The sequence below is a fragment of the Rhea pennata genome, chromosome 2 (assembly GCF_028389875.1).
Source record: "Rhea pennata isolate bPtePen1 chromosome 2, bPtePen1.pri, whole genome shotgun sequence".
NCBI lineage: Eukaryota > Metazoa > Chordata > Aves > Rheiformes > Rheidae > Rhea > Rhea pennata.
In genome coordinates this window covers 87,893,343-87,918,982 of record NC_084664.1, presented here as the reverse complement: position 1 = coordinate 87,918,982, position 25,640 = coordinate 87,893,343, and the positions used below count along the sequence as shown (strand labels likewise).

General features: G+C 35.4%; 1 protein-coding gene across 5 annotated transcripts in view; it reads right to left on the bottom strand.

Annotated features, from left to right (window-relative positions):
- Window positions 1–754: 754 nt before the first annotated feature.
- RELCH (RAB11 binding and LisH domain, coiled-coil and HEAT repeat containing) overlaps window positions 755–25,640 on the bottom strand; it is an 80,697-nt gene continuing 55,811 nt past the window's right edge. For 3 of the 5 annotated variants that reach the window (XM_062569847.1, XM_062569849.1, XM_062569850.1), the window contains 14 exons: window positions 24,609–24,756; window positions 22,275–22,431; window positions 21,596–21,719; window positions 20,455–20,503; window positions 20,007–20,086; window positions 19,249–19,355; window positions 18,562–18,661; window positions 14,348–14,430; window positions 13,316–13,379; window positions 11,719–11,857; window positions 10,320–10,436; window positions 9,810–9,898; window positions 5,568–5,638; window positions 755–2,522 (listed from right to left, as the gene is read on the bottom strand). In XM_062569847.1, coding sequence (XP_062425831.1) covers window positions 2,402–2,522; window positions 5,568–5,638; window positions 9,810–9,898; window positions 10,320–10,436; window positions 11,719–11,857; window positions 13,316–13,379; window positions 14,348–14,430; window positions 18,562–18,661; window positions 19,249–19,355; window positions 20,007–20,086; window positions 20,455–20,503; window positions 21,596–21,719; window positions 22,275–22,431; window positions 24,609–24,756 — 1,449 coding nt within the window. In that variant the 3' untranslated portion in view covers window positions 755–2,401. Of the gene's footprint in view, window positions 2,523–5,567; window positions 5,639–9,809; window positions 9,899–10,319; window positions 10,437–11,718; window positions 11,858–13,315; window positions 13,380–13,570; window positions 13,654–14,347; window positions 14,431–18,561; window positions 18,662–19,248; window positions 19,356–20,006; window positions 20,087–20,454; window positions 20,504–21,595; window positions 21,720–22,274; window positions 22,432–24,608; window positions 24,757–25,640 lie in introns of those variants that run through there. The other 2 variants (XM_062569852.1, XM_062569848.1) reach the window with 2 other exon arrangements.

Sequence of the window (25,640 nt, the reverse complement as noted above, 5' to 3'; positions counted from 1 at the left end):
ACCTCTTAAAATTCAGAAGTCCACCTGATTAAGGCTTGTTGCCTCTGCAGAATTTTCTCACACTCAGTAGTTATGATGAACACTGAAGCTGGTCTTCCTTGGGTCCTTAGTCAAGTCTCTGCTTGGATCAACTAGTATAAAGTTAGATGTTGGCTATCAAAGGCTAAACTTCGAAATGGGCTGAAGAATCTGGGATGAGCTGGGCAAAGACATTAATACTTCAGTTTATACTAATAAACTGAAGACGGTCTCATTCCACAATTGTCTACAGTTAAACTACTGTCACAGTTTTTAGCTTGCGCTAATTAGCATTTTCTAAGACCAAGGTTATGAGCTAGCACATGACAGGAGCCATTCTCACAGGCATGCTGAAGGTAGCTGCCCTGCTTCGGAAAGCAGGAGTTCAGCCAAAGCAGGAGCTCAGCCATAAGGAAGTAATTTTGCACCGTTTAGTGTTAGGGCTACAGAGCTGCATCTGCCATTACTATCCACTGGCACAGATATAGCTGAAATGATGTGTGGCTCTGAAGGAGAGGAGATCCTAGATGAAAACACGAGCAAAGCAGGATGACTAGAAGCTGGAGTGAAACATGCAAATGGAGATGGGAAATCTAGCAAGCTAAACCTACTGTGTGCTGTCTAAGAAAGTTAAAACTAACAAATTTGTGTGGTAAGCTTCGCCCCCAAAATACCTGTTTTGATGCATTTTTTTTTCTTTTTTTGGAGAAGTCTAGAAGTAATAAGACAAGGCAGGTGTATAAAACTTTTTATTGACAACAGAACAATAGAGAGGAAAGTCACCACTTCCCATTCCTCAGGAATGTTTCCATTTCACAGTCAGTCTGCTAAAAGTATAGTCACTTAATGTTAACAAGCAACAAGAAGGCATGGAACTGTCTGCCATCTCAAGAAACATGTTTCAGTGCACTGTAAAGGGGCTGATAGTGTGCGAGTGTGCAGAAGGCCTTTTCACAACATGAACGTGACAGGCAACTGTATATGCACAGCCAACAGGCAAAGACACAAAGCAATTAGCAGCTTCAAATTATATCCATTATTTCTGCTTAAGGGAAACATCTGAAGTGCTACTACCCACCTTCTGTTGCAGAAGTTTATCCTTTCCTCCCTCACTCATTTTACTTTCCCTATCCTTAAAGATGTTAATACTTCCAACTGAATGGTACTGTGTCAGAGAATGCCTGACCTTTTATATTTCACCACTCATTATTAGTTTATGCCTGCACTTGAATTTACTTTCAGAAGTTTATACTGACAAAAAGAAAAAAAAAAAGTGTTCCCTAAGAATAATAGGATTGGCTTGTTAATGCTTCTTGCCAACAAAAATACAGAGTATTTGTTGAAGATACTCTTTGTAAAGTTGTTTTTATAAAGTAGGCAGGCAGTCTACTTAACATTTTAAAGAAACTGCATGTCAAACTCCATTAACATAACTTCAAATATTCTAAAATGAAATTTGAATTGGGAATCAATTTAAACAATAAAACCTCTTAAATTTAGCTTTCACAGCACACAGAACTGCACAATGTGTGCAGAGTGAAACCACTTTCTCCTGCATAAAGTACTGGGATCCCTCTGCCATATAAGCTTATACATTTGTTAATGCTTATCCATTAATTATCTGTTTTTCTTTTAAATAATGGATGTGACTCAGAATACATAGACTAGTTGTTAAAGTGCTTTAAAATAAATCAAAAATCCAACAAAAAAATCCCTCAAAAATCACAGATGTTAAAATTTTATCTGAAGGATTTTGTACAGCATTTACAATGTAAGCATAAAGCATCTGAAAAATAAGTATTCCCTACAGACTGATGCAGTACAAGCAGTCTCATATATCAGATGCTGCAGTTCCTCTGGATTCAAGATGCACAATACTTACAATCCTAGAAGCACAGACAAATGCTGGTGGCTCTTCCTCCTCTTCTTAGAAACATAATAAAAAAAATCTGCATTACTCTCTCATAATTTAAATACATAAGTAATCTCCACTTTTATTACTTCATGACACTGACTTCAAATTTACATTATTTTAAGTACCGTCATAATAGCTCCATGTATAATACAGATATTTGCTGATATCTTGTCAGAAAAAGGAAAAAAAAATCTTCCACTATATAAAAAAAAATATGCAGGAAAGACAAGAACACAGAACAGGGACTTGGTACAGACTATGATTTCAGTTTTGTATCAACCACAGTTAACCCAAAATTAACAGATACACAGCGATATTCAAAAAGCAGTGCAAATATCTTTGGAGGTTAGAATAAAATTATACTACAAGAACATAAGACTGAAGAAATTAAAAGGCAAGTACTTCAAGTACAGGAACCAGTCTCTGTGAGGTCCTTCTTAGTGTTAGCTGGGAGTTCCTTTTCCCATCTCACTTCTTCCTCTGAAACACATTAGCCAACATGGCACCCGATGTAGTCAACTGGCCCATTTTGTTCAAAAACTTGGTCTTTGTATCTTCACTCACAAGGCTTGCTGCAATTGACATTGAGCTAGGAAATTCAAGAATTTAGTTACATAAGACTACAGTGAAAGAGATACTCGGCTGTTTTTTTTTTTTTTTTTTTTTTAAGTAATCAACTGAATTGTCTTTGCATGTTATGAGTTTCAAGATCAAGAAAGGCCACTCTATCAAGGAGGACTGAAAAACTACCACTACCAAGCCCAAACACATACTGTTACATGAATTATCATGCCCTCAAACACAGTCCTAGTGGAAAGTTGCAAAATATTTTTGTACACACTATTTTTTACTACCTTTGAAAGTCACAGCATTGGTGTTAAACATGTCAGCAATTGCTCTAATGACAGACACCTTCATGAAAGATCAACTTTACCTTCTCACTAGAAACATCAATCCTTACCCTTTCAATACTACGTATATTTAATACAAGAACAAAAGTACTGGTTCAGACCACGGACCAATGTAGCCTAATCATCCTGCTTCCAACAGTGGCTATAAGCAGACATATAGGGAAGAGTAAAGGCATGGTAAGCACAGAATGATGATATCTCTCCTCAATGTTATCTCATTTCCCCACTGTTTCTACCTCAGCAGTTTCCAAGTTTGACATGGTCCATCAAATTAGTAACTTCCAATGGATCTTTCTTCTATGTACTTGTCCAGTCTTCCCTGGATCTCCTGTAAATTTCTTGCAACTACTGCCCTTAGGCTATGGGCTCTGTAGGGCCTCCACTGCTGCATGACAGCTTTTTCCTTTTGGTTGTTTTGAACATGACTCCTATTACCTTTGTCTGAGTGTTCCTACTTCATGTATACTAGAGAAGACAATGTACAGTCCACAATTTTTCACAAACTGGACCAGAAAGAGCAACCTGGTTAATGATGAACTGACAAGATACTGCAGCTTGGAACAAGAGAAGTTATCCCCATGCTGCAAAATTCAAGGAATATTTTGGAATTCACAACATATTAGAGAGCTCAACTTCAGACATACATAACTGTTTGCATAGAAGGAGTAAGTGCTCATGATAGAGCCCAATAAGGCAAATGTATGATAGCAGGAATATTAATAAATAATTCATCACCTCCTGTATTTGCAGTTAAAGTAGCAAGCGTTTTTTCCAGCAATAAACAGTACCAACATTAAAAAACACTAACAATGAAATTCTCACTTGTAAACTCAGTGTGGACTCTGCATTTCAAAATTATATAAAAGATTACAAGATCCTGGAAGCTCGTTTACATTAGTAAGACTGAAATGAATTTTTGGTCTGCAAGGTTACAACAAGTTCTGTTAGACAGTCTGCATCAAAATAGGTCAAGTGGAAGTTAACTCCAAATTGCTTTACCAGAATTCAAAAAAAAAAATTTTAAAGGTAGTAAAGAGGCATTAAAGTTTTCTGAAAAGAAAGCCTAGAAACTGTTGGCAAACCTGAAGTTGCAAATAAATCATTCTATCCTCTGATAATGCTTTTAGGGAAAAATAGGAGATGCTTTAAATAGACATTGAAAATATGAAAATAAAAGTTTTGAGGAATATCAGTCATTGTTCTGAGGTTGCTAAAAATAAGAAATTAAGTACTGGAGTGTCTAGGAGGTAATGTTTCCTAACGTGATTTTACTGTTAAAAGAATATTTATACAATTCACAACACTGAAGATACTTGAAAGTTTAATTATATCAAAAAAGGACTTAAATTATTATAAAAATTGAATATATAACACACAGTAAAATCAGTAAGAAATCAAGCAAATTGAATCTCACCTTCAAAAAATAATCAGAAAACCTAACAAGGCAATAATATACCTTATTTAAAGAAAGTAGTCCTATAGAGAAGTCCTGGCATTTACTCATGATTTAAAAACAAAAAAAAGCCAAACCAAACCAAACACAAAAGTAAAAACAGAAAAATAATGTTAAACATCACATTTCTGACCAGTGTCTACACGAATGAATTTGCCACATGGATTTCTCCGAATTCTGTGAGGAAGCTTTGGGCAAAACCAAACATTTGTATTGAGCATTTTATAAAAATCAGTTTGAAACAAATTATTTCCCACAATTAAACTACCTTGATAATTACTAAAGAAAATGCTTAACAAAAGTTACCATTAAAAGGATCCAAGATTCTTTCAACAAAACTATCTTTTTGTGCTCCCTTTTTTTTGAACATGCTTTTTTATAATAAGGGCAAAGATAAGATAGTCAACAGCATCGTATGATTAATTTTGCATCAAGTATTATTTTCATGCATGTGCTTTCATCTTGTTAATAAAAATTAATAATATATTTCAGTTACATTTAAATATTTGCTCATATATACTTGCATATATATCATGCATATGTGTGCATATACACACATGCATGATAATGTATATATGTGCACATAACTACATGCATTACCATGCATATATGTACATGTATGTATATATACATATAGAATACATACACGATTCCATCTCTACCATATGAGGCAATTTGGTGCCTATACTCCATGTGTCTGATGCCTTACTGGATAGCAGACTTACTCTGCGTTTGTAGAATGGGTGCATCACTAATGTGCAACATATACGATGTTTCCCCAGAACAATCGTATTTAGCAAACAGAGCATTCACACAGGTGAGTCGCTGTACACACCAGAGAAAATGCTTTCCTGGGCACTAGTCATACATACGGAAAAATGGAGGCCTGGAGTAAGTTTTAACCACTGCTATAACAATGGTTTCAGCCTGCAGGCCACCGCCATGAAAGAAGGCTGCAAGGTGCATGGCACATCAATTTTCCTAAGCTGATCATCGCTTGTATTCTCAGATTCAGGGCAGAAATTCAATTATTGCTTTAAAGGGACCAAAAATTAAGAATAAGCTAATATGGGAAAACAATTTCATCGCTATGATATGAATAAAAGTATGTTGCCCTGTGTTTTACCACAAATTGAATTAAAGTTCCTAAAATCTGCTTCCAAATACAGTCAATGCAAGATTTCTAGCCACAAGTCTTTGATATCATTATGGAATATACTCCACACAATTTTAGGCTGGATGCACAGAAAAAGAGAAGTAGAAGTCTTACCCCTGCGGTTCTTGGACGGTCTTGTTTTCCACTTTCTGTTCACACTCCTTTATCATGGAGCTTAAAATAACCTAAAAAACATAAAAAGGAGATACATAGGACCTTTTTCTTTTCCTTTTACACTAGCACTTTATACTAAATCTACCCCTCAGCTTTGCCCAATATTAGCAGAAGTGTTTAAAGAGTTTCTCCTGTGTTTTTCAAGTGCATTTAAGTTGCAATTATCTCTTAATGCTTTGTGACTACAAAAAACCAAAGTCACTCAAAATATTTTAAGGAAGAAAAGGTTTTCGAAATAGTTACAAGAGCAGAAGACTCTCTCCTCTTTCTCCCCCCTCTTATTTTAATATAGAGTTAAAGCAGACTCATTTATAATATAATTTCAGTATCTTCCTTTTTCAAACAATGCTTTTATTTATTTGCAATTAACTTTGCTGTACATTCTATCTTCCCTCTATTTTTTCTTATAGAGTTTTCAAGTACCCCTTAAAATTATCATTTTTTATCAGCACTGCACATGAAAGAAAAAATAGGAATGGGAAAGGATGATACGTTATCCTGAGACAGCTTATGAATGAATAGGAAGTGCTATAGCAAACTTGGTATATCATATGACTATTGTCTATCACAACTTCTATAAATTGAGGATTTATTTCTTTTTTTAGCAGTTCCAGTGCTAATGGTTTCTGCATACTACTTAAGACTAAATACTCCCACAAAAATCCTGACATCTTACATTTCTCCACCACACCAAAAATAAAGCAATGCTTCCCAATAGTAGGTTTTGGAAGAAATCATACATTTTGTTGGACAGACATATAACTCTCTCCACCACAGTAATACTGTTTTAACAAATTAGAAAAACAGCAGTTGAAACTGTTAAGCAAAACAATTAGGATGCACAGTGTGAAACCATAAACATGCCTGCATACCCACTGCCTAAATGGAAACTTTCTCTGGCTCACAGCTTAAGAGAAAACTAAGCACTTTGAGATACTGAATTTCAATCTCACTGCTATAAGCAACTGGAATTAGTAACGTTTTTCCAAAAACAATAAAGAAAAATGCCCTCTAATTTCAACCCCTAAAATGCAGATCAGCCACTGATTACTAACCAAGTAACAACTATTTAAAATAAATATATATCAAAAAGCTGGTTTTTGCCAAACCCATATTAGGATTAGCTGCAGCACAAAATACCATTCTAAACTGTTTGTTATACTGCTAAGAAGTGGCACTGATTTGCAGACCAGACCACACTTCACCATATTTCTCCAAAACTATTATTTCAACAGTTGAAACAGTTTGGGTAGCACGTGTTGTATATCCAGAAATGTTTCAGAAAGCAACAACATTCAAACCAACATACCAGTCTAACAGGACTACAGCTTGTACTGTCAAATATGCTATTATTTAGTAGAATATTAAGAAAACATCTAAACACATAAGCATAGATGTACAAGAGGAATGCACTTGGAGTTGCAGCGAGAGCACAAGCTATTGTTCTTTCTGGATAAGAAGCAAGTTCACATTTCTAAGCATAGAGACCATAGTTAGCTTTTATAGCTCTGGAGTGGAGCATTTCTAAATTTTTTTAAAGTCTGTCTGAACCTAGACATTCTAAATATCAACAACATGAAGGCTTGTTCCTGAGGAGAATCTAATTCAAGAAGGACCCAGAATCATTGAAACACCTGTAGACCCCCTCCATTGCAAAGCCCTAATTTGGAAGGTTACTTAACTCTCCGAAGTGGAGTAATTCTTCCTTCTCTCTCAAATTAATTTGTCTCAAAGTTCAGTGTGTAACAGAGGAAAGGTATAAATACAGGATCACATAGCAATTTTATAGTACCATAGTTAGACATACTGCAGATACTTATTCTGATGAGTTCTCTGCATTTGGTCATAGGACTGACTACAAAATCATTTTGACAATCTTTAACAGAGATATTCAATCTAACCTGTGCTTGAATATTAGAAAAAATATTGCAGATGGACTAAATATTTTTATTCAGCACTGAATTTATCTACCACTCAACTCACAAAATCCTGTTAGTCCACGGGAAATTTTCAAGGAGGAAGAGAGTAAGGGGAGATGGGGAAAGAAGGGTCTTGTCATGGAACTGGAGAGACTGACAAAATACTTGCACAAGCTGAAATGTACTTATTTATTTTAAAGATGGGAGTGTCTAGGTTAAATAACTGATTTTTGCTGTAGTTTATATGAGTGAAAGGAATTACCAGCCAATTTCACAAATGCTGCATCTCCAGGATGACAAACAAATTCAAGAACTAAGGCTTCATGAATGAGAAAATACATTTTTGTAGCTGATACACATTTGAATCATGGATAACAGCATAACAAACAAAATAATGACAAAAAGATAACTCTGTATATCCAAATGTCCAATGCTACTTGAAATAGTAAATCATGTCTACTACAGAAAATATATTTTTAAGACAGAAAGCTTGAAAGACATACTCCTGAACTAACTGGGTCTCAGAGGTTTCTGCCATGGTGCCTACAACCATATTGTTGCAGCAAGTAGCTATGTTAAGGATGAGATTTCCATTACTCGAATAAAAGTGCTTGCAAGTTTTCTAAGCAACTGGAGTTCAGATAAATATTTTTGTATTTGTTTCCCTTGAGGCAAAGAAAAAAAAATAGAGTACTTGGCATCATGCCTAAAGACAATCAATCACAATGAGGCAGAATGTGTCAAAGACAGCTCTCAATCCTCTATTATTTACTTATTTATTTTTAAGGAGATGTGAACCTTTAACTCCTTTTGCTACAAGACTCAAATTTAACCACATAAGCTGCTTTGTCTTAATTTAGGGCATCATTTGAACTCATTATGCCCTCAAAAACTTTCACAAGTTGCACAAACTACTATAGAAAAATGAAGTATTAAGGTAAATCAACCTGTCAATTAAGCCATTTATGAATATGAGAGGATAGAAAATTAAATTAAATTCAAATTTTGCCTTCTGGGTCTTTCAAGCATACTCTTAGACTTCCCAACACAGTACATTTCCCAGCTCACACTGAACACACAGTATGATCAATGTCAGATGTTCTCCAATGCTGCCTGGAGTAAGGAAGTGCAATTCTGTTGCTCTGACTGATGTTTAAATCACTACTGTCACTTCTGACTCAGGCTTCTGAAGTCAGATTATATCCTTTTAAGGCCTCTCAAATTAAAGTCATCTGCAGTTCCATCTCTTAAATAAAATGTACTACTGATCAGGAATAATATTTTTCTTTTTTAAGAAAGAGAGATTACAGGTTATCAGACTTAAAATATGACTGGAAGAAGGAATGCTGTTACCAAGTGTAAGAACTTAGCACTTTCAGAAAATATAGTCTAGTCTCAATTAAGTCACTTCTGCACTTAAAAAAGGAAAGTAATTATTCTTCTCAAGTAGAGTAATCCCTGAAGTGCATTATTAATCTTCAGAAAAGGCATTTATGCAGAACAGCTTTAATTTTGTACATTTTGATTACATCTTCCCCTCTACCACATCAAGTGTTCAAACTGTAAAGACTTTTTCCCAACATGTAACTAAATTACTCTTCTCATTCTCTACTACTGACTGAATCTCTATGTATTTCAATTTTGTAGTATTTAAATTTCTGAAATATTTACAAAAAAAGTGTATGGCCAAAATTTTCAATTTTCTCCTCAACTCTACTACTACTTTTTTGCTACTTTTAAGATTTCCTTCCATCAGGTGAGATTTTGGTAACACCCATATTGATCTTGTCTGCTTGTTGTGATCTGCTTTCTATGATTCATGCCATATCTTTCAGTACTCTATTTTCCTCATCCTCTCTTTTTTCCTGAGCTTGCCTACTGTTTCTGTCTTGCACTCCACCACTATTCATCTGTGTTACCTTGGACATATCGTGGCCATTGATTTTGGTATATAGTTGTTTTGATGAAAAAACAGATGGCAAGAGAGTTTTCTTCATTGTCCAAGGAACTGTGTTTCTACCAGCATTTCTGACAGTTTCTCTGCAGAGGTATTCCACTTATTTCTAAGTCTTTAAAGTATATTCAGTTTTTAAGCATTTGAATGTAACTTATTCCTTACAAAAAAAGCAAACACAAAAACCAAACCACACCATTTTGAGGCTAGTAATGAAAAACTCTTCTTAACTTGGTTTTAAATACTGTTACATTTCAATTCGTGCTGCCATCTGTACCTCATACACAGTTGCTAACATTAACTACGTACCTCATGCTCTGGTGAGAGATGTTCCATATCTGTTCGTAAACACTTAAGTCCAGGCAAAAAGTGATTGACCATTAAATCCTCTGAAATAACTAAAGACCAGGCTGTCAAGGCATTACAAATACTGTTTTCCGATATACACTTTTATCCTACTGAACTCAAGGACAAGCTACAGTCACAAATCCAAGAAAACAGACAGGATTTGGCACTTCATGAAATAAAAATAATAATAAAAAAAGAAGGGTAATAAATATATTTAGTTTCATACATTTCATATATTCATACCAATCCCCTTGCATTTAAAATTGTTTTAAGATACTAGTTAAGATCAAGGACTTGATTTTGACTTTTTTTTTGAAAGTAGCCATCATTTCCATCTTCTGTGAAGATCTCTAAGCTGAGCATATCATATTTTACCTAGCATATTCAAAGACAAACTTAGTTATTTCTCAAATATTAATCCTTTTCCCCCTAAGAGAATTAAGAGCTAAACCTCCCCTAAGAAAAGGATACAACAACAGGAAAGAGCACTGTAGGCTTCAAACAGGTGGGTTGCAATATCCAGTCTCTTGGAATCCACAGACTGTTGGTTGTTGACCAAGGCTAACTTGTGTAAGTGTGGAATAACAACTGTAAAAGTAAGCATTAGAATTATCTTAAGTTTTTCCATGCTTGCTTAGCATAAAACAATTAAGTGACAATGACAGGCATCTGAAGCATCACAGATACCAATGTGGGAGCTGCAGATAATGGCTTTTGATTAGCCTGTCCTGGCAGATTTATTTATTTCATCAATTAAAATCTGAAATAAAACTATTTTCACCTCCATCAGAGTACTTTCAGAATAGTAACAGTTTATAGAAAATATTCTGCACCACCTACTCCAGTGCTGCTGAAGCTTTCTAAAGTATGTTTCCCTTCTATAAATACAATTAATAAGTCAGAGAGATACACATATCATGAGAAAATTTCATAGAATCATAGAACCGGTAAGGTTGGAAGGGACCTCCAGAGATCATCTCGTCCAAACTCCCTGCTCAGCAGGGTCACCTACAGCATGGTAGACAGGGTTGCATCCCAGGCGGGCCTTGAAGATCTCCAGAAAAGGAGACTCCACCACCTCTCTGGGCAACCTGCTCCAGTGCTCCGTCACTCTCACAGGGAAGAAATTCCCCCTCACGGTCAGGCGAAACTTCCTGTGCTTCAATTTCTGCCCATTGCCTCTTGGTCCTGTCACATGGGACAACTGAAAAGAGTTTGTCCCCATCCCCTTGACACCCTCCCTTCAGGTACTTGTACACATTGATCAGATCCCCCCTCAGTCTTCTCTTCCCCAGGCTGAAGAGGCCCAGCTCTCGCAGCTGTTCCCCATAGTGCAGGTGCTCCAGCCCTCTGATCATCTTCACAGCCGTACGCTGGACTCTCTGACCACACAGGAAACCTGTCTGAAGAACTTTACTTGCTAAACTAGATGCTCATAGTTGGAGGTATGATATTCCCTTATGTTTCAGTTACAAATAACTTTGGGCTAGTATAATAACTGACTTTGCTACTCCATATGCTTTAAGTTGTGTGGGATACTTGACACTGCACAGGGGTGGGAGGAAGGAGAGGAGAGGCAGGCATTTTAAATGTCAAGTAATTCAAAGAAAGCAATTATAGATTTGCTCCACAGCAAACTGATCAGTCTCTTTTGGCTCTCAAATCATTAATAGCCATGTGTCAGGGCTCTGTGTATATTGTAGTGTTAGGTAAAATGAGAATTGAATTAACAGAGTCTTAAATATAGGAACATATCAAGCACTGAAAGCAAGAGTTTTCATGGAACATTTTATGAAAACAAAATAAATCACATAGTACTTTCTTTAGGACAGAAAGAGGAAGAATGCATCCTCCTGCTGACGCAACTTACACTCATCTCTAAATCTGGGCTCAGCATTAGGTCCAACTCTTCCAAATGTTTTTATGATTTCTGTATGTAGAGAATGTTGATCTTGATATTGAGGGTCTTCCAGGAAAGAAGCCAGCTGCATTTTCACTCTTTCCAGAAGCTTAAATATTCCCAGAGAAATAAAAAGTAAACAAAAGAATGAGGATATTAAAAAAGTATTCTGTTCACTTCCGAATATGTCTATAAATCTTCCATATTTCAGATCATAAATCTTATATTTTCTATTAATTAACAAAATTTTCTGACAACATATTCCAATTTCTTTGATGTAGCTCTGCATTTTAAAGATTTTTAACAGTGTCTTAATGTGATCTATCTACAGCTACAGACACATGCTTCCATCTTGCCAGTCTGTCCTTCTGGGTTTTCCTTGGTTTTGGTACTCTCAATGCTTAACTGCTATTAAAATTGCCCATTTACTATATTACTATCTTTGGAGTTTTGCTGTTTAATTAGAAATGTGAAATTAAATTCACGTTAGATTTTTAAAAATATATCTCAATTAGTAAGATATCTGAGAATTCTGCTGAGAAATTTTCTGCAGAAGACAAATGCAAGATAAACACCATAAAAATAAACACAATTAAAAAGACTACTTCTACTAAAGACCAGCAAACTGAAATACAAATATGCCTAGAATTACAAAGTTTCCTACATTTAAATAAATATTTAATTTTCATTTGAAGTGTAAAAACATCATTTTCTGATACATTTTGGAAGGAGGTATCACCTCTGTACTCCAAGATTTATTGTAATTAGTGCAATGGATACAGTAATTTTTATGTGGCAGTATTCTTTCAAAACTGATTATAGACATGCATTCCAAACTACAAAATTGTAACTTATCCATCTTCCAAGTACTTATGAGTCATCTTCAACTTCTTGCTCACATTTCCTCAAACACATTCTTTTAGAACATGTTGAAATTACAGGAAGAATGCAAGCTCTGCAAAAAGTTGTGAGAACTTTAAAAAGTTTTTTTTCATACAGTTATTATATAAAACGAAATATATTTCTATTGCTTAGAGCAGAATCCTGGATATCTTGTTAAGAAATCTGATTTATTACTACAGTTTCATCATTCAAAAAACACAAGGAGAAAATCCATAGAGATTGCAAGGATAATTTCAATTACTTCACTATCATGTCTTTAATATCACCTTAGATATCATAGGCTTTCTGAGACAGCTGCAAAGATAAGCAGATATAACAAGCACTATAGGAGACTCGGGCCCTTCTAAAGTTGTAGCTGGAGCCAGCCAGGACATTCTAAGGCAATGTCCCATCTTCTAGCATAAAATTCCCTCCTCTAAATATATTTTTTAAAAGTACAGTTTAATACTTTGAAGCAAACATTTTTCTTAGTTAAGGGGTTTGTTTGTTTCCCTAAATAACTTGTAAAATAGGAAAGCATTCTGGAAGAAAATATAACCAAGGGAGAAAAAAGTTTTAAGCACTTCCCTCCCCCCCCCAAGTCCATTAATGAGTTACTGTATTTATCAAAAATCACTCACTTCTTATGCAACAAAGACAACAGTCTGACAAGTAGGACTCTTACCTCTCTCTGAGTAACTGTTTCCATGATGGTCCCAAAGGCAGGAATTGTTGCAATCCTCACGGAACTACAAGAGAAAAACAAGATTTTAAAATATATTAAACATTACGAATAAAATGAATTAAAAATAAAGCAAACCCAGATTTAGTATTTTAAGATACATTAGTTTCTAGCAATGACAAAACAAACAAACGAAAAAAAAAGCAGACCAGGAAAAAGACAGACAGGATTAACTCAAGGTCTCAATCTGAAACTCACAATTCAGGATCACTGGACAAGGTAACAAGGGCCGGAGCAACCCGCTTGTCAACTAAGGCTTCACTCATGCCTCGAAGAGTCAGCTGTAAACCAGTCAACATGCAATAAAAAATGGTTTGGTAAACTGGAAGGAGAACTGGGTTAGCTGTGACTGAGGATGGGCAGGCAGACTCTTGGGTTTTTCTTGGTTTTATCACCCACACAAGACATTAAAATAAGTAAGACTCTATTCATGCTCTAGCATTTGTTTTGGTAATAACCTGTTAGTGAGATTAGCAAAGCATCCCTCCTTAGCTTGAAAGAAATATCACATCAGAATGCTGCATCAAACACATTCAGGAATGGAAGTACCATGGGCTGTTTATCAGAAATTAGATACAGTCATGGCTATTTCATTCTTTTTATTGCAGATACTATTTAATTTTGCAATAGTAAATTTGATAGCATTATAAAATACATTCATATGCAGCTTGCTGCTAAAAATGATAATTTAAGCATATTTTAAATTTGAGAATGTTAATATAAATCTTTTATTTAAAATCAAGCATTTATTATACTGATTAAATTTTCTATCTAAAATTTTATTCATTAATTTTACCTAGTTTAATTCTAGGTGTTGCAATAAACCTTTTTATTTACAAATAAGTGATTTTAAAGTTACATTTGTTTTAAAGTAACTCAATTTTTGTTCAGCTAGAATAAGGAACAGGACTGATGGTTATTTCTTCCTAAGTGTTAAGAGGGATGCTAGATGTATAAGACAGTCAGGAAACTTACATTTCAGGGTCACTGGAGAGAGTAATGAGAGCAGGAACAACTCTCTGAGCTACCAGAGTTTCATGTACCCCCTTCACCAACAGCTGAATGGTCGGAGCAGGGGGAATATCACAGGTGATGCACGGAAAGAGTGAGCACAGTATCATGGGAAGAAGAACGGCACAACCGAGAGAGAGAGAGAAAAAACACAAAAAGCAAACCAAAATTAGAAGCTAAGCAAATACTGCTACAGTAAAGCTTCATATATGCAAAGGCATGAAGAAAGCTGAAGTAGTCTGGCAACCAGCACAAGCCTAACAAGTTCAATGATACGATATAATTTTCTCCATTTCAGCTAATTTAAAACTCAAATGAACTCTAGATAAAGTCTGACAGCTAGTTTGTGTATTATAATCCAAGTTTTAGGTTTGACAGTTCAATCTAAATGTTGACCTAACTCAGCAAAACGGTATTTCATCACAGTGTGCAACCGCCAGATGCAGTATGGATTTCTTTTCTTAGATGAAACATGTGGAGATTTCCAGCACTGAGCAGTTCCTTTCAGACTGCTACTGCAAACTTTGGAAATGTGACAAAGAGCACCTTCCCAGATACCACTAAGCTTTCCTCAAAGACTTCTAGAACTACTTTAGAGTTAGCAGTCATACATGCAGTGTATGTGAAATATCCCAAATTACCCTTGCTGGTCTAGGCAGGTTTTAAAAAAAAATAAAAAAGTAAAACATGAATTATTCATGTGATACATTTTACCAAGTCTTTCCATGTACTAAATGCATCTATTTTTTTGCAATGCATCCCAAATATTAAAAACAGATCACTGTGAAATTTATCTTTACCTATAAATACCTAGAAATTCTTTAAATTTAAAGGTGCCTTTTTTCTTTTTAAGCATTACTTATGGATGTAGCAGCTGCCCTTTTACATTAGTTATGTATGTATGCTACAAATAAAAAACTATTGATTTTAAAAAATGATAAATCCCAAGCTTTCTCTAATATTCAATAAAATCAACATTTTAATATGCCATGGGAAAGCCATGATTCTTTCATCTTGTACTTCATGTAAGGAAGTCTGCATATATTTGCCATTTTTAGGGATTAAGCAGAGCTTAGCAGCAGTTTCTAGATGGAAATTTGAAATATATTCCAACTCTTTAGCAATATTTGAATTCAAATTCCATCATGATAAAACATTCAATTCCTTGCTTTTTGCTAACTGACTTCATTTTTTAAATTCAGATTTTTTTTTTTTTTTTTTTTTTTTTTTTTAATTCAGAGTGAAAGACTGGAAGGAATCCAACTTTCCACAAATCTTCTCATACAAAGAAATAATTTTTACTAAGCAATATATGAGTGAGCGAGAGTGTATATGTGTGTGCACATGCACAGTGAACATATTACAGCCCTACAGATAGTAACTGAAAGAGGAAATACTGAGGGGGAGAACTGTTAAGCTGTGCAAGAATGTGTGCATTACTGTTGTAGAATCCTGGTAAGGAAAAGCTGCAACCTTTGCATATTATTCACATGGTATTAGAAGTAGCAGTTAAAGTGCTACATTTTAATATTAATAAATTTCACAATTATTTACAGTGGCATCAATTTAAAAGTGCTGATGCATTCAGCTTAAGGGCTATTCTTCAAACTGCTGTTAAGGAAATAGCTCACTGTTGAACTAAGATGATTTTACTTTCATATACAGATTTGTTAGTTTTCTCATTGATTAATACAGAGAACACTTACTATTTTCAGTTTTGAACAAAGAGGGACTTGAGTTTTCTTTACCAATTTTAATTCAGAAAAAAAGACTTGCAGGTAATGCAGTGCTGTGAACAAGAATGCTTGGGATTTGTATAAGCAGCAGACAACTTAGCATCATCTCAGCTCCATAACTAAGTGGGCTGCCACATTCCTACTTAGGATAAAGCATGGTAAACAGCATCATTCTCTGTCTTACAGAAAATACAACATGCTTTATAATCGTATTGTCACTCTGAAGATAAGTGTCCCTAACCTTAAACCCGAACAGACCAACAAAGCTTGTAACTCAACCGTGCACTTCATGTTCAAACCAGCAGCAGTCAAATCTGTTTGCATCAACATTCAAATGGGAAACTACTGACAGAAAACATTAGCACACAGAAGGGAAAGAAAGAGCTGGATGGGCAAAGCCATACAGCAAGCAGCTTGTGCTCTTACAGCAAGGCAGACAATGCAAGTTTTTATCCTGTGCTTTGATTCTTTGATTCTGACAGTTCACCTCATGGTCCTCATTACACATACTAAGCCTCAAGAAACAGGTAGCACAAAGCTTTCTGTCTTTGTGGATGGAAGGGATGGGATGCTCCCAAACACTTCAGTGTCCTCCTCCTCCTGAATAGACCACAAATGTTTGGTAAGCCTAAATCCAGTAAGCCTAAATCACAGCCATGTCTGTGCTGCTCTGCAGACCACTGTACTGCTCAGAACCTCTGTAACACAGCACGTAGCTGTCCTGCTGCTGATGTGCTCTTCTATTTTATCTATCATACACTCCCTGGGCTTTGCCAGGGAACAACCTCGGAGGTGTCAGAGGTTCCTTGAATAAAGGAATCTTCCAAAAGTAAAAATCATCCATTAGCATATTAGCAGTGACTCTTGCCAAACATACATCTTGCCATGCATAAATAGGTATGCTATGGTTATTAAGGAAATGGCAATATAATAGAAGTATTTTCAAGTGAGAAAAGTGTCTATAGGGAAGTTTCCTATGCTTTAGTGAAAATTAAAATATACTATGAAACAAGAACTCAAGTAACATATAGGACTGCCTAAAAATGATCCATAAGAAGTTGCAGTAGAAAGGAAACTGCAACCAGGACAACAGCCTGCGGTAACTGAGATCTTCCACAGATTTGTCTAATGCTTATACCAAATAAAAGGGGGCTCTAGTATTACTAATAGAAAATACGGCAATGTTTCTGTTACATTTTAAATCAACCCAGAAATATTTTAAGGGCAACCAAAAATTGCCACCTCTTTTTTACAGGGGAAAACAAAAGAAATGGTCAAGTGATTTAACTGAAGTCACACAATAGCGTTTAGTGCTTTATCCATAGTGTTTCTCAGCACTGCAGTAGAGAACACTAATGGCTATGATTGTGCTATTGCTCTTATTTTCAGGGCAGACTTGAGATTTGTTTTTGCAAATGCATACAAGGAGGCAGATTCAGCTAGAGGCCCGTTGTAAAGCTATCCAGTGAGTAAAATGTAGCAGAATTGCAAAGAAAATGGAATGGAGTGTGATATAAAAAATTGCTTGTGTGAGAAATCGATTGTGTGTGTCTTTTGAGTACACAAACACACGCACAAAAAAAGATAACCTCTTTGTTCAGCAAGTGGAATACTTCCCACTGTTTCTGTATATGCCTTTTTTTTTTAATTAATGCTTGATGAAACAAAGGAATGACGTAGAAATCAAAGTAAACTTAATAGTTAAAGGTAACAGTCTTTGTGTTCTGAGCAAATTTACAGATTTTAAGAGAAAGCTCACAAAAAATAAAGTTGTCACTCTGTGGTAAATAGAGTAACTGTAAATGATTTGATTTTATTATTATTATGCATTTTTGTTAAAAAAATAATAATTGATTAAACATGTTTTTACTACTAGATTTGGCACCAATGGAAACTAGTTTGAATCAGAGTGCAGACCGACTAGGACTATATAAAAAACAGTATTGAAAATTGGTAACTTGTGAATTAGGCTATCAACAATATGTTAAGAAGCAAAAATAAATGTTAAAATTCAGACAGATGCTTGCTTATATGTACCTACAGACCTAGGCAAACATATTTGAAAAGATATTGAAGTCTGGTTTGAACATATTCCAGCAATGAAATGCTTTTTATAATCAGAAAATGGTTTTTGGCATGCAGTAATCAGAATGCAGCAGTCAAGCCAGCAGCAGATCAAAGAACACATACACAGTTACTACAGAAAGTCTTGCAGCGGCTAACGATAAATTACTTAATGAAATACACGCTGTAAAATAGAGACTGGATACAGACACAACCGTACAACACTACCTTCCTGCTCCATCACACAGTACACAACCTATTTAAGTCATTTGTAATTTTAATCACGTAGCAACATTACCTCAATTACTCTTAAAACAAACAAACAAACAACCCCCCCACACATACACTGCAGTTTTAAGAAGTGTGGGTATCACTTACCTCAAACATTCTAGCAGCTGTGCATCGAACAAGAGCTGAAGTATGGACAACTCCATACCATAAAACAGTTAACAGCAACTCATGATATGCTGGGTTTGCACTAAAAGAAAACAATTTGGCAATCAAAAGAAACCCTACTCTCAGTAGAGATCCTATACCTACAAAATGAAAAAATGCAGTCTCAAAAACCTCTTGCTTATAAGTCTAAAACTTAGAAGTTTATCCTTTCTGAAGGAGTACATAAAATACAAGTTAGTTGCTGCCTACAAAAGTCGGTTGTATTTTGAAGTTCATTCTTAAAAATAAAAAACAAACAAATAAATCCCTTTAAGAACAGTATTTTCAACAAATTATGTCATTGAATTGAATGCAAAATAGACATCTAGAACATCAGGTAACAGTGTCGTAAACAGTAAATGAATTCCTATTTAATATTTAATGACTGATGTTTTAGTTTTTACACTTTTTTTTCTTTAATCACCTCACTTTTTTTACCACCTTACCACTCTTTAAAACTAAAGATTGAAAGTTTATACTTCATGAAACTACAAGGACAAAAAGTAAGAATATGCTTTATTTGTCTGAAGCATCATAGTTATTAAAACTACAGTTAAAAATAGATTATGAGCTTTTAGTAAAAGCTTTTAATGCACTTAGATATAGTTAATTCCAAGATGTATTCTTTACCCTAGTTCCACAAAAGAAGCTTTCAAGCTATCAAGAGGAGCATGGGATAGTGAAAGCATGGTCATTACATCTTCTAAGAATCCAACTAACAGTTTGCGGTCTTCTTCCTAAAATAAAAGTATACATCATTAAATATAGCAGAAGTATTGGTACAGTCCTGATGACCTAAAGCTATGAAAGAGACAAAGAAGGAGAATAGATTTAGCCTTTCTGTTTGATCTCAATGCACGTATATGAGAAGATAAAAGATTTATTTTTTTCCTATGAGCCAGTATGTATATGCCAAGCAATAACTGCTGGTTATTGGAGGATTACTGTTTATTTTAGTATTGTGCATTATTTTAGTATTTGAGGACCCAAGATGTGCCCAAATGGCAATTTACTTCCTTATTTGTTTCAGAGAATGGTACAAAATTATGGTTTGCAAGGGCCACAGTTAAATGACCCAGAATCCATTCACTGAACAGCATTAATATCTTTGATAAAGGCATGTAATAGCTGTCAATGTCTGAGACTTAACAGTGGTCAAGATGCCTGACATTATTTTATGATCTACTGATTCCAGTTTTAACAGTGGAAACTATCATCTAAATATATTTCACAACTTGACTAAAAACCATTGCCTTGAATGCATTAAAAGCTACCTATTCATCCAATTATCTTCAAAGTCCAAGGAGACTAAAAATTTCAAATAAAACATTTTTTTGAGAAGTAGAAGAATTTTATTAGTATGAACTTAAACAAACAACCAAACCTACCTGAATGTAACATGTAAGGACTCCTGTTGCATAGATGGGAACTGTGGCTTTTGTCAACACTCCGTTACCTGCTATAGAATCTAATGAAACATTGAACATTTATTCATATACATATTTTGTATATATTTATTTATGTATTTTTTATATATGCGCATGTGTGTGTATGAAGAATTTATTTATATATACAAACACAAATATATATTCATATTAAAATGATGTTAAAGGCAATTCTGATTTGAGATTTTTTCTATTTATACACAGGCAGTGTCCAATTTCAGAGAGTTCCATTAGGATTAAGATTAGATTTTCAACATTTTAGAAAATGACAAACTTGAGAACTCTAGTCCAGCAAGATGTTATTTGGACAAGAGGTTAACAGTTTTAAAATTTTTTTTCTGCAGCTGAGGTTAAGATCAATTTTTCTTAATTTGAGCAAAAAGCTACTTACCTATGTTTTCTTCAGACAATCTTAAGATTTCCTGGAACTGTGGTTTGACCTACATGAAGGATGATGAATCTCATTTAAGACCATCTGTTACCAATGCCAGTTAACTTATAAAAATAATATGTAAAAAAAATAGAAAAATATTCTGAAGATAGGGTGGGGCGAAGGGGAGAAAGGAATCTTTAAAAAGCTGAGACAGGTTGTGACAGAATTGGAAGTATGAGATAAGGGAATGAAAACTTCTATTGAGCATCTACAACAAGTTAGCATTTACCACTCCCGATAACAAGAGTTGAAATCTCTTAGCAATTTGCTTAGTTGGGCTTTAAGGTTTACAGTTCCACAAAGCTTTATGTAAAAAAGCTTTTTGGTTTTACATCTTTGCTGATGTCCACGAAGCTCTCTTCCAAAAGGCAGGTGTGATAATATTAAAACACTTCTATGAAAGCAAGGGTTGTAATGATACAGAAATGGGTGTCAAAGATTGGAGCCTGATACTAACCTCCTTTGTAAATGCAGCATACAATACTAGCCGTGTTTTGTAATATGATCTTTTTTAGGTAATCCTCTAGTGGTTCAGCATTTCCTCTTATAGTATTTTTCAATGAATATTTAGAATTTTTTTACTGAGAAAAATTGATACCTTTCTTTCATAAAACTTTTCACATATCATTTATAGAAAATACTTTGAGCAGGGAGAGTATTCACTTTCAATTATCAGACAAGTACAGGCTGAAGTATTAAGCATATGACAAACCCTGGAAAGTACGTTGTTCCGAAGGAAGAGAATTGTGAAATTACTAAAATTAGGAAAATCTCTCCCACTCTCGTCTGTCATTCACAAGGCAAATATGCAAATCACAGTTAAAACAAAATCTTTGCCTAAATGCCTGTTGGATAAGATGAAAAGGCCATCCCTAAACTGTCATTGGATGAACACAGAATACAAAAGGATGTGAAGAGAAGTTTAAAAGCAGCAAGTTTAAAAGTACAAAAGGGAAGGAGTCAATATGACAAGCAAATATAAAGGGTCACATAAAACATCTGTATTCAGACATACCATAAAAATAGTATCCACCATAAATGTGGGTAATTTATATTACCACAACATTCTTTTGGTAGAATATTTGAGGCACTGTCTCACCTTAGTGTTTGTAAAAATTTTCCCAAATGTCCTACAAAGCCGCCAGAAAAATCTAGAGAATTCATGGACACAAGCAGTTGAGGCTACATTGATCTTGCCAACTATTTCGATAAGCCGCGGTAACCTAAAAATTAGGAAACAGAATATTAAGCACTACTTTGATCTTTTGTTTCTCTCCCAAGTTTATTTGTACGTATATAGTTTGTGCTAGTAAATATACATTTTTTAGCCTCACTGGTTCCAACAAAATTATCAACGCATTCTCTGTAATTCCTGACATTTGAAGAAAGCAGGGGTTTGAATGCCAGAAAAGCCTGACCTATATTTTCAGACATCTGTTACTGTAGAACTGTTTCATGAAACACTTAGAATGCAAGAATCTTTATTCAACAGAGAATTGGCTACATTGTTGCAAAGATGAAAGTAAATTTTTCCAGAACAATTAATTACCTACATGATCCGCTATATAGTTGTAATTTCCTGAATAAAATCAAGATAAGTCATTTCTGCACACAAAATTTAAGAAGCATCTTTTCTTCTTTTAAATTTAGTAGCAGTTAAGCACACCTATACTTTAATTTTTAATAACTGTTAAACATAATCATGCTCAAGAACTACTGACTTTTAGAAACTTTCACATCTTTTAATATTAGGAGCCAGGAGATACAAACTAACTCACAGTTGGTTGACAACCCATAGCAAAGTCTCCCATCCTGTGGTACCCTCATGTTCCAGCTGATAGTCATAAAGTTGCAACAGCACTGCTAATTGCTCACGGCTTCCAATAATGGTTGCCACATCCTGAAGAGGTGACACGGGTCGGGGAAATCTAGTCACTGAAACAGCACAGAACAAGCAATTGTGAACAAAAGACATGAAATACCTTGAAACTGATGTCAATAAAGATAGGAGAAAAAGTCTGAAACCTTTCAGAACCCTATAACTAAGTTTATCAAATTGCTTTTTAAAAATCAGTGAGTTAAATCCAACTCTGAAGAGACTGTATTACTCTCACTTTTAAAAAGAGAAAATGCAGATAACAGGGGGATTATGAAAGATCCCAAAGAGCACACTGCAAGTTTATAGCAGAAAGACTAGGAGGCAAAACTTCTAATGCTGCACTTTAATCAGACAGTTCCAACACTTTATGAATACATAAAGTATTTTTGAAACCCTCACTCTCCCAAGCTTCTTAATTATTTAAATGATCAGAAGATAAGAATTTACAGATAAGAAGTAAAATCTCAGAAGATTCTAGACCGTTTAAGTATTTGGGGATTGAAAGTACACCAAGAACGTTTCTGTAATTACATTGCTTCTATTATTCTCAGTTTATCTCAAACCTACATATAATTATTCAGCAATGAAGTTGAAGGACAAAAATCTTTCCTACTGTTTCCCATAGTTCCAGTAATGTTACCAGATTAGTGGAAAGTGCATGAGACTTTTTTCCTCCATCTCTGTGAAAGAAGAAACTGTTAGACTGGGCTGAAGCCTAAAATTTTTGAATTCCTTATTTAAGCAGTAACTACTCAGGGAAAAAGTGCTCATCTTCAGATGACTCAGGTCATCTGGAACAGTTTAACAGTATCATATTTAACATTTTTACAAATATGCATAACATACTACAACTTTCCAAGCTCATTTAAATGTAAAGTTGTAATCCATACTTTGTATCTTCACATACAGCATTATCACTTGTATGTAGCAGGTATTACCAGTAAAACCTTAACAATGTAATAGAAGAAAACATAGTATAGCCTGGGACAGATGATCAAATAACTTCATGAATAGGTTATCCATTCTGTCAGGGCACTATGTAGATACAGAATAGATAATAAAACTCTTACACGAGGCTATAATTTTACCACTTGATAAAGTTCTTGATTTGTTAAGACATCACTGAAACTGAAGCCAGGCTTCTTGAGCTAGCATTGGCTAATAATGGAAAATTATTCTTCAGAACCTTTGCAAAGTCCAACTAAGAATTGCTTTACTTCCTCAAAGGTTTTTTAAAAAGTAGGGAAAAATAAAAACAGAGATGAAGAAAAACATTTGTCCTACTTAAGCACAGAAAAGGGCAGGGAAAAGGAAGCATTACTTAGGAATTTGCTACAGTAGATTAATCTGAAAAAGCATTTAATAGACACATGAGACGGAAAAGCGTAATTTTTTCAGTATTCATGTTGTGTATTAGGACAAAAAGTATTTTATTACAAGTCACTGAATTACAAATACAAAAAAAAAAAAAAAAAAAAAAAACACCCAGGTCACTAGACACAGAGAAGGCATTCTGCTTGCAACGTAAAGCACAGAACACCACAAACATAAATATTATAGAAATTTTAGCCAAAAAGCATTTAGTCCTCCTTTATTCTACAGGCAATCATTTTGTGGACGGTCATGTTTCACAAATTTCCTCTGTATCAATAACCTGATATGCGTAATTAGTTAAATACCAGATAAGGATTAAGACTGACTTATTCCACAGGGACGGAGTGGGAGTTGCAGGAAGGGAAAGGAAGCAGAAAACATTTTTCCCAAAAGGGAAAAAAATAGAACGAAGTAAAAGGACATGACAAATCTTCCCATGCTGGAATCTGGCTAAGGGGGAGGGAGGAGAAGGAAAGGGAAGAAAGGAAGAAAAAAAAAGCATAAATTCTGCCATACTAAAGATAGAAAATTCACAATGTGAAAAATTCAACAAATCTGATCTTTTGTTCTTGCTTTCTCTGAAAATACAATATAAAAAAATGGTGTATTAGAAAAAAAGCGTTTGGAAAGAGAAATTTAAATCATTACTGTGTAGATTGTGTTATAAAAATTTATAGAGGAATCCAGCAACTGTTTACGTAGTAACACATTAATTCCAGTTAAAGGCACCCTATGATCTATTTCTGGAATTCCTCCCTTGAATTTAACAGTAATGGTAACACCATATAGTGTTCTGAGATATGCCACCAAATTATACTTTGTTTCTAGAACACCCACTTTTGAGAAATGAATCACTTACCTTCTATCTGTGGCACTTCACCCTGAAGTTTAGCTTTACTTGTGAAAGGCGCATTCTGCAACACCAGCGCAAACAGCGAAGGAATCAGTGATTGCAAAGCAGACAGATACATGTGGAGTTTATGTTCATCCAAGCCATGTTCTCCTTCCTGAAACAAACAGGAATTTAGTTAAAGCTTTCAGTTTTAATGGTCTGTTGCTTATGCACGCATTTATTACTTGCCAGGGAAGGCAACCATGATGAACTTTTACGCAGAAATATTCATAGAATCAGTAAGGCTGGAAGGGACCTCTGGAGATCATCTAGTCCAAACCCCCTGCTCAGCAGGGTCACCTACAGCATGGTAGACAGGGTTGCATCCAGGCGGGCCTTGAAGATCTCCAGAGAAGGAGACTCCACCACCTCTCTGGGCAACCTGCTCCAGTGCTCCGTCACTCTCACAGGGAAGAAATTCCCCCTCACGGTCAGGTGGAACTTCCTGTGCTTCAATTTCTGCCCACTGCCTCTTGTCCTGTCACACGGGACAACTGAAAGGAGTTTGTCCCCATCCCCTTGACACCCTCCCTTCAGGTACTTGTCCACATTGATCAGATCCCCGCTCAGTCTTCTCTTCTCCCGGCTAAACAGGCCCAGCTCTCACAGCTGTTCCCCATAGGGCAGGTGCTCCAGCCCTCTGATCATCTTCATAGCCCTATGCTGGACTCTCTCCAGTAGCTCCATGTCTCTCTTGTCCTGGGGAGCCTAGAACTGGATCCAGTACTCGAGATGAGGCCTCACGAGGGCTGAGTAGAGGGGCAGGATCACCTCCCTCGACCTGCTGGCAACAGTCTTCCCAATGCACCCCAGGAGACCATTGGCCTTCTTGGCCACAAGGGCACGTTGCTGGCTCATGGTCAACTTGCCATCCACGAGCACTCCCAGGTCCTTCTCTGCAGAGCTGCTCTCCAGAAGGTCAGCCCCCAGCTTGTCCTGGTGCCGAGGGTTATTTTTCTGTAGGTGCAGGACTCTGCACTTGCCCTTGTTGAACCTCAG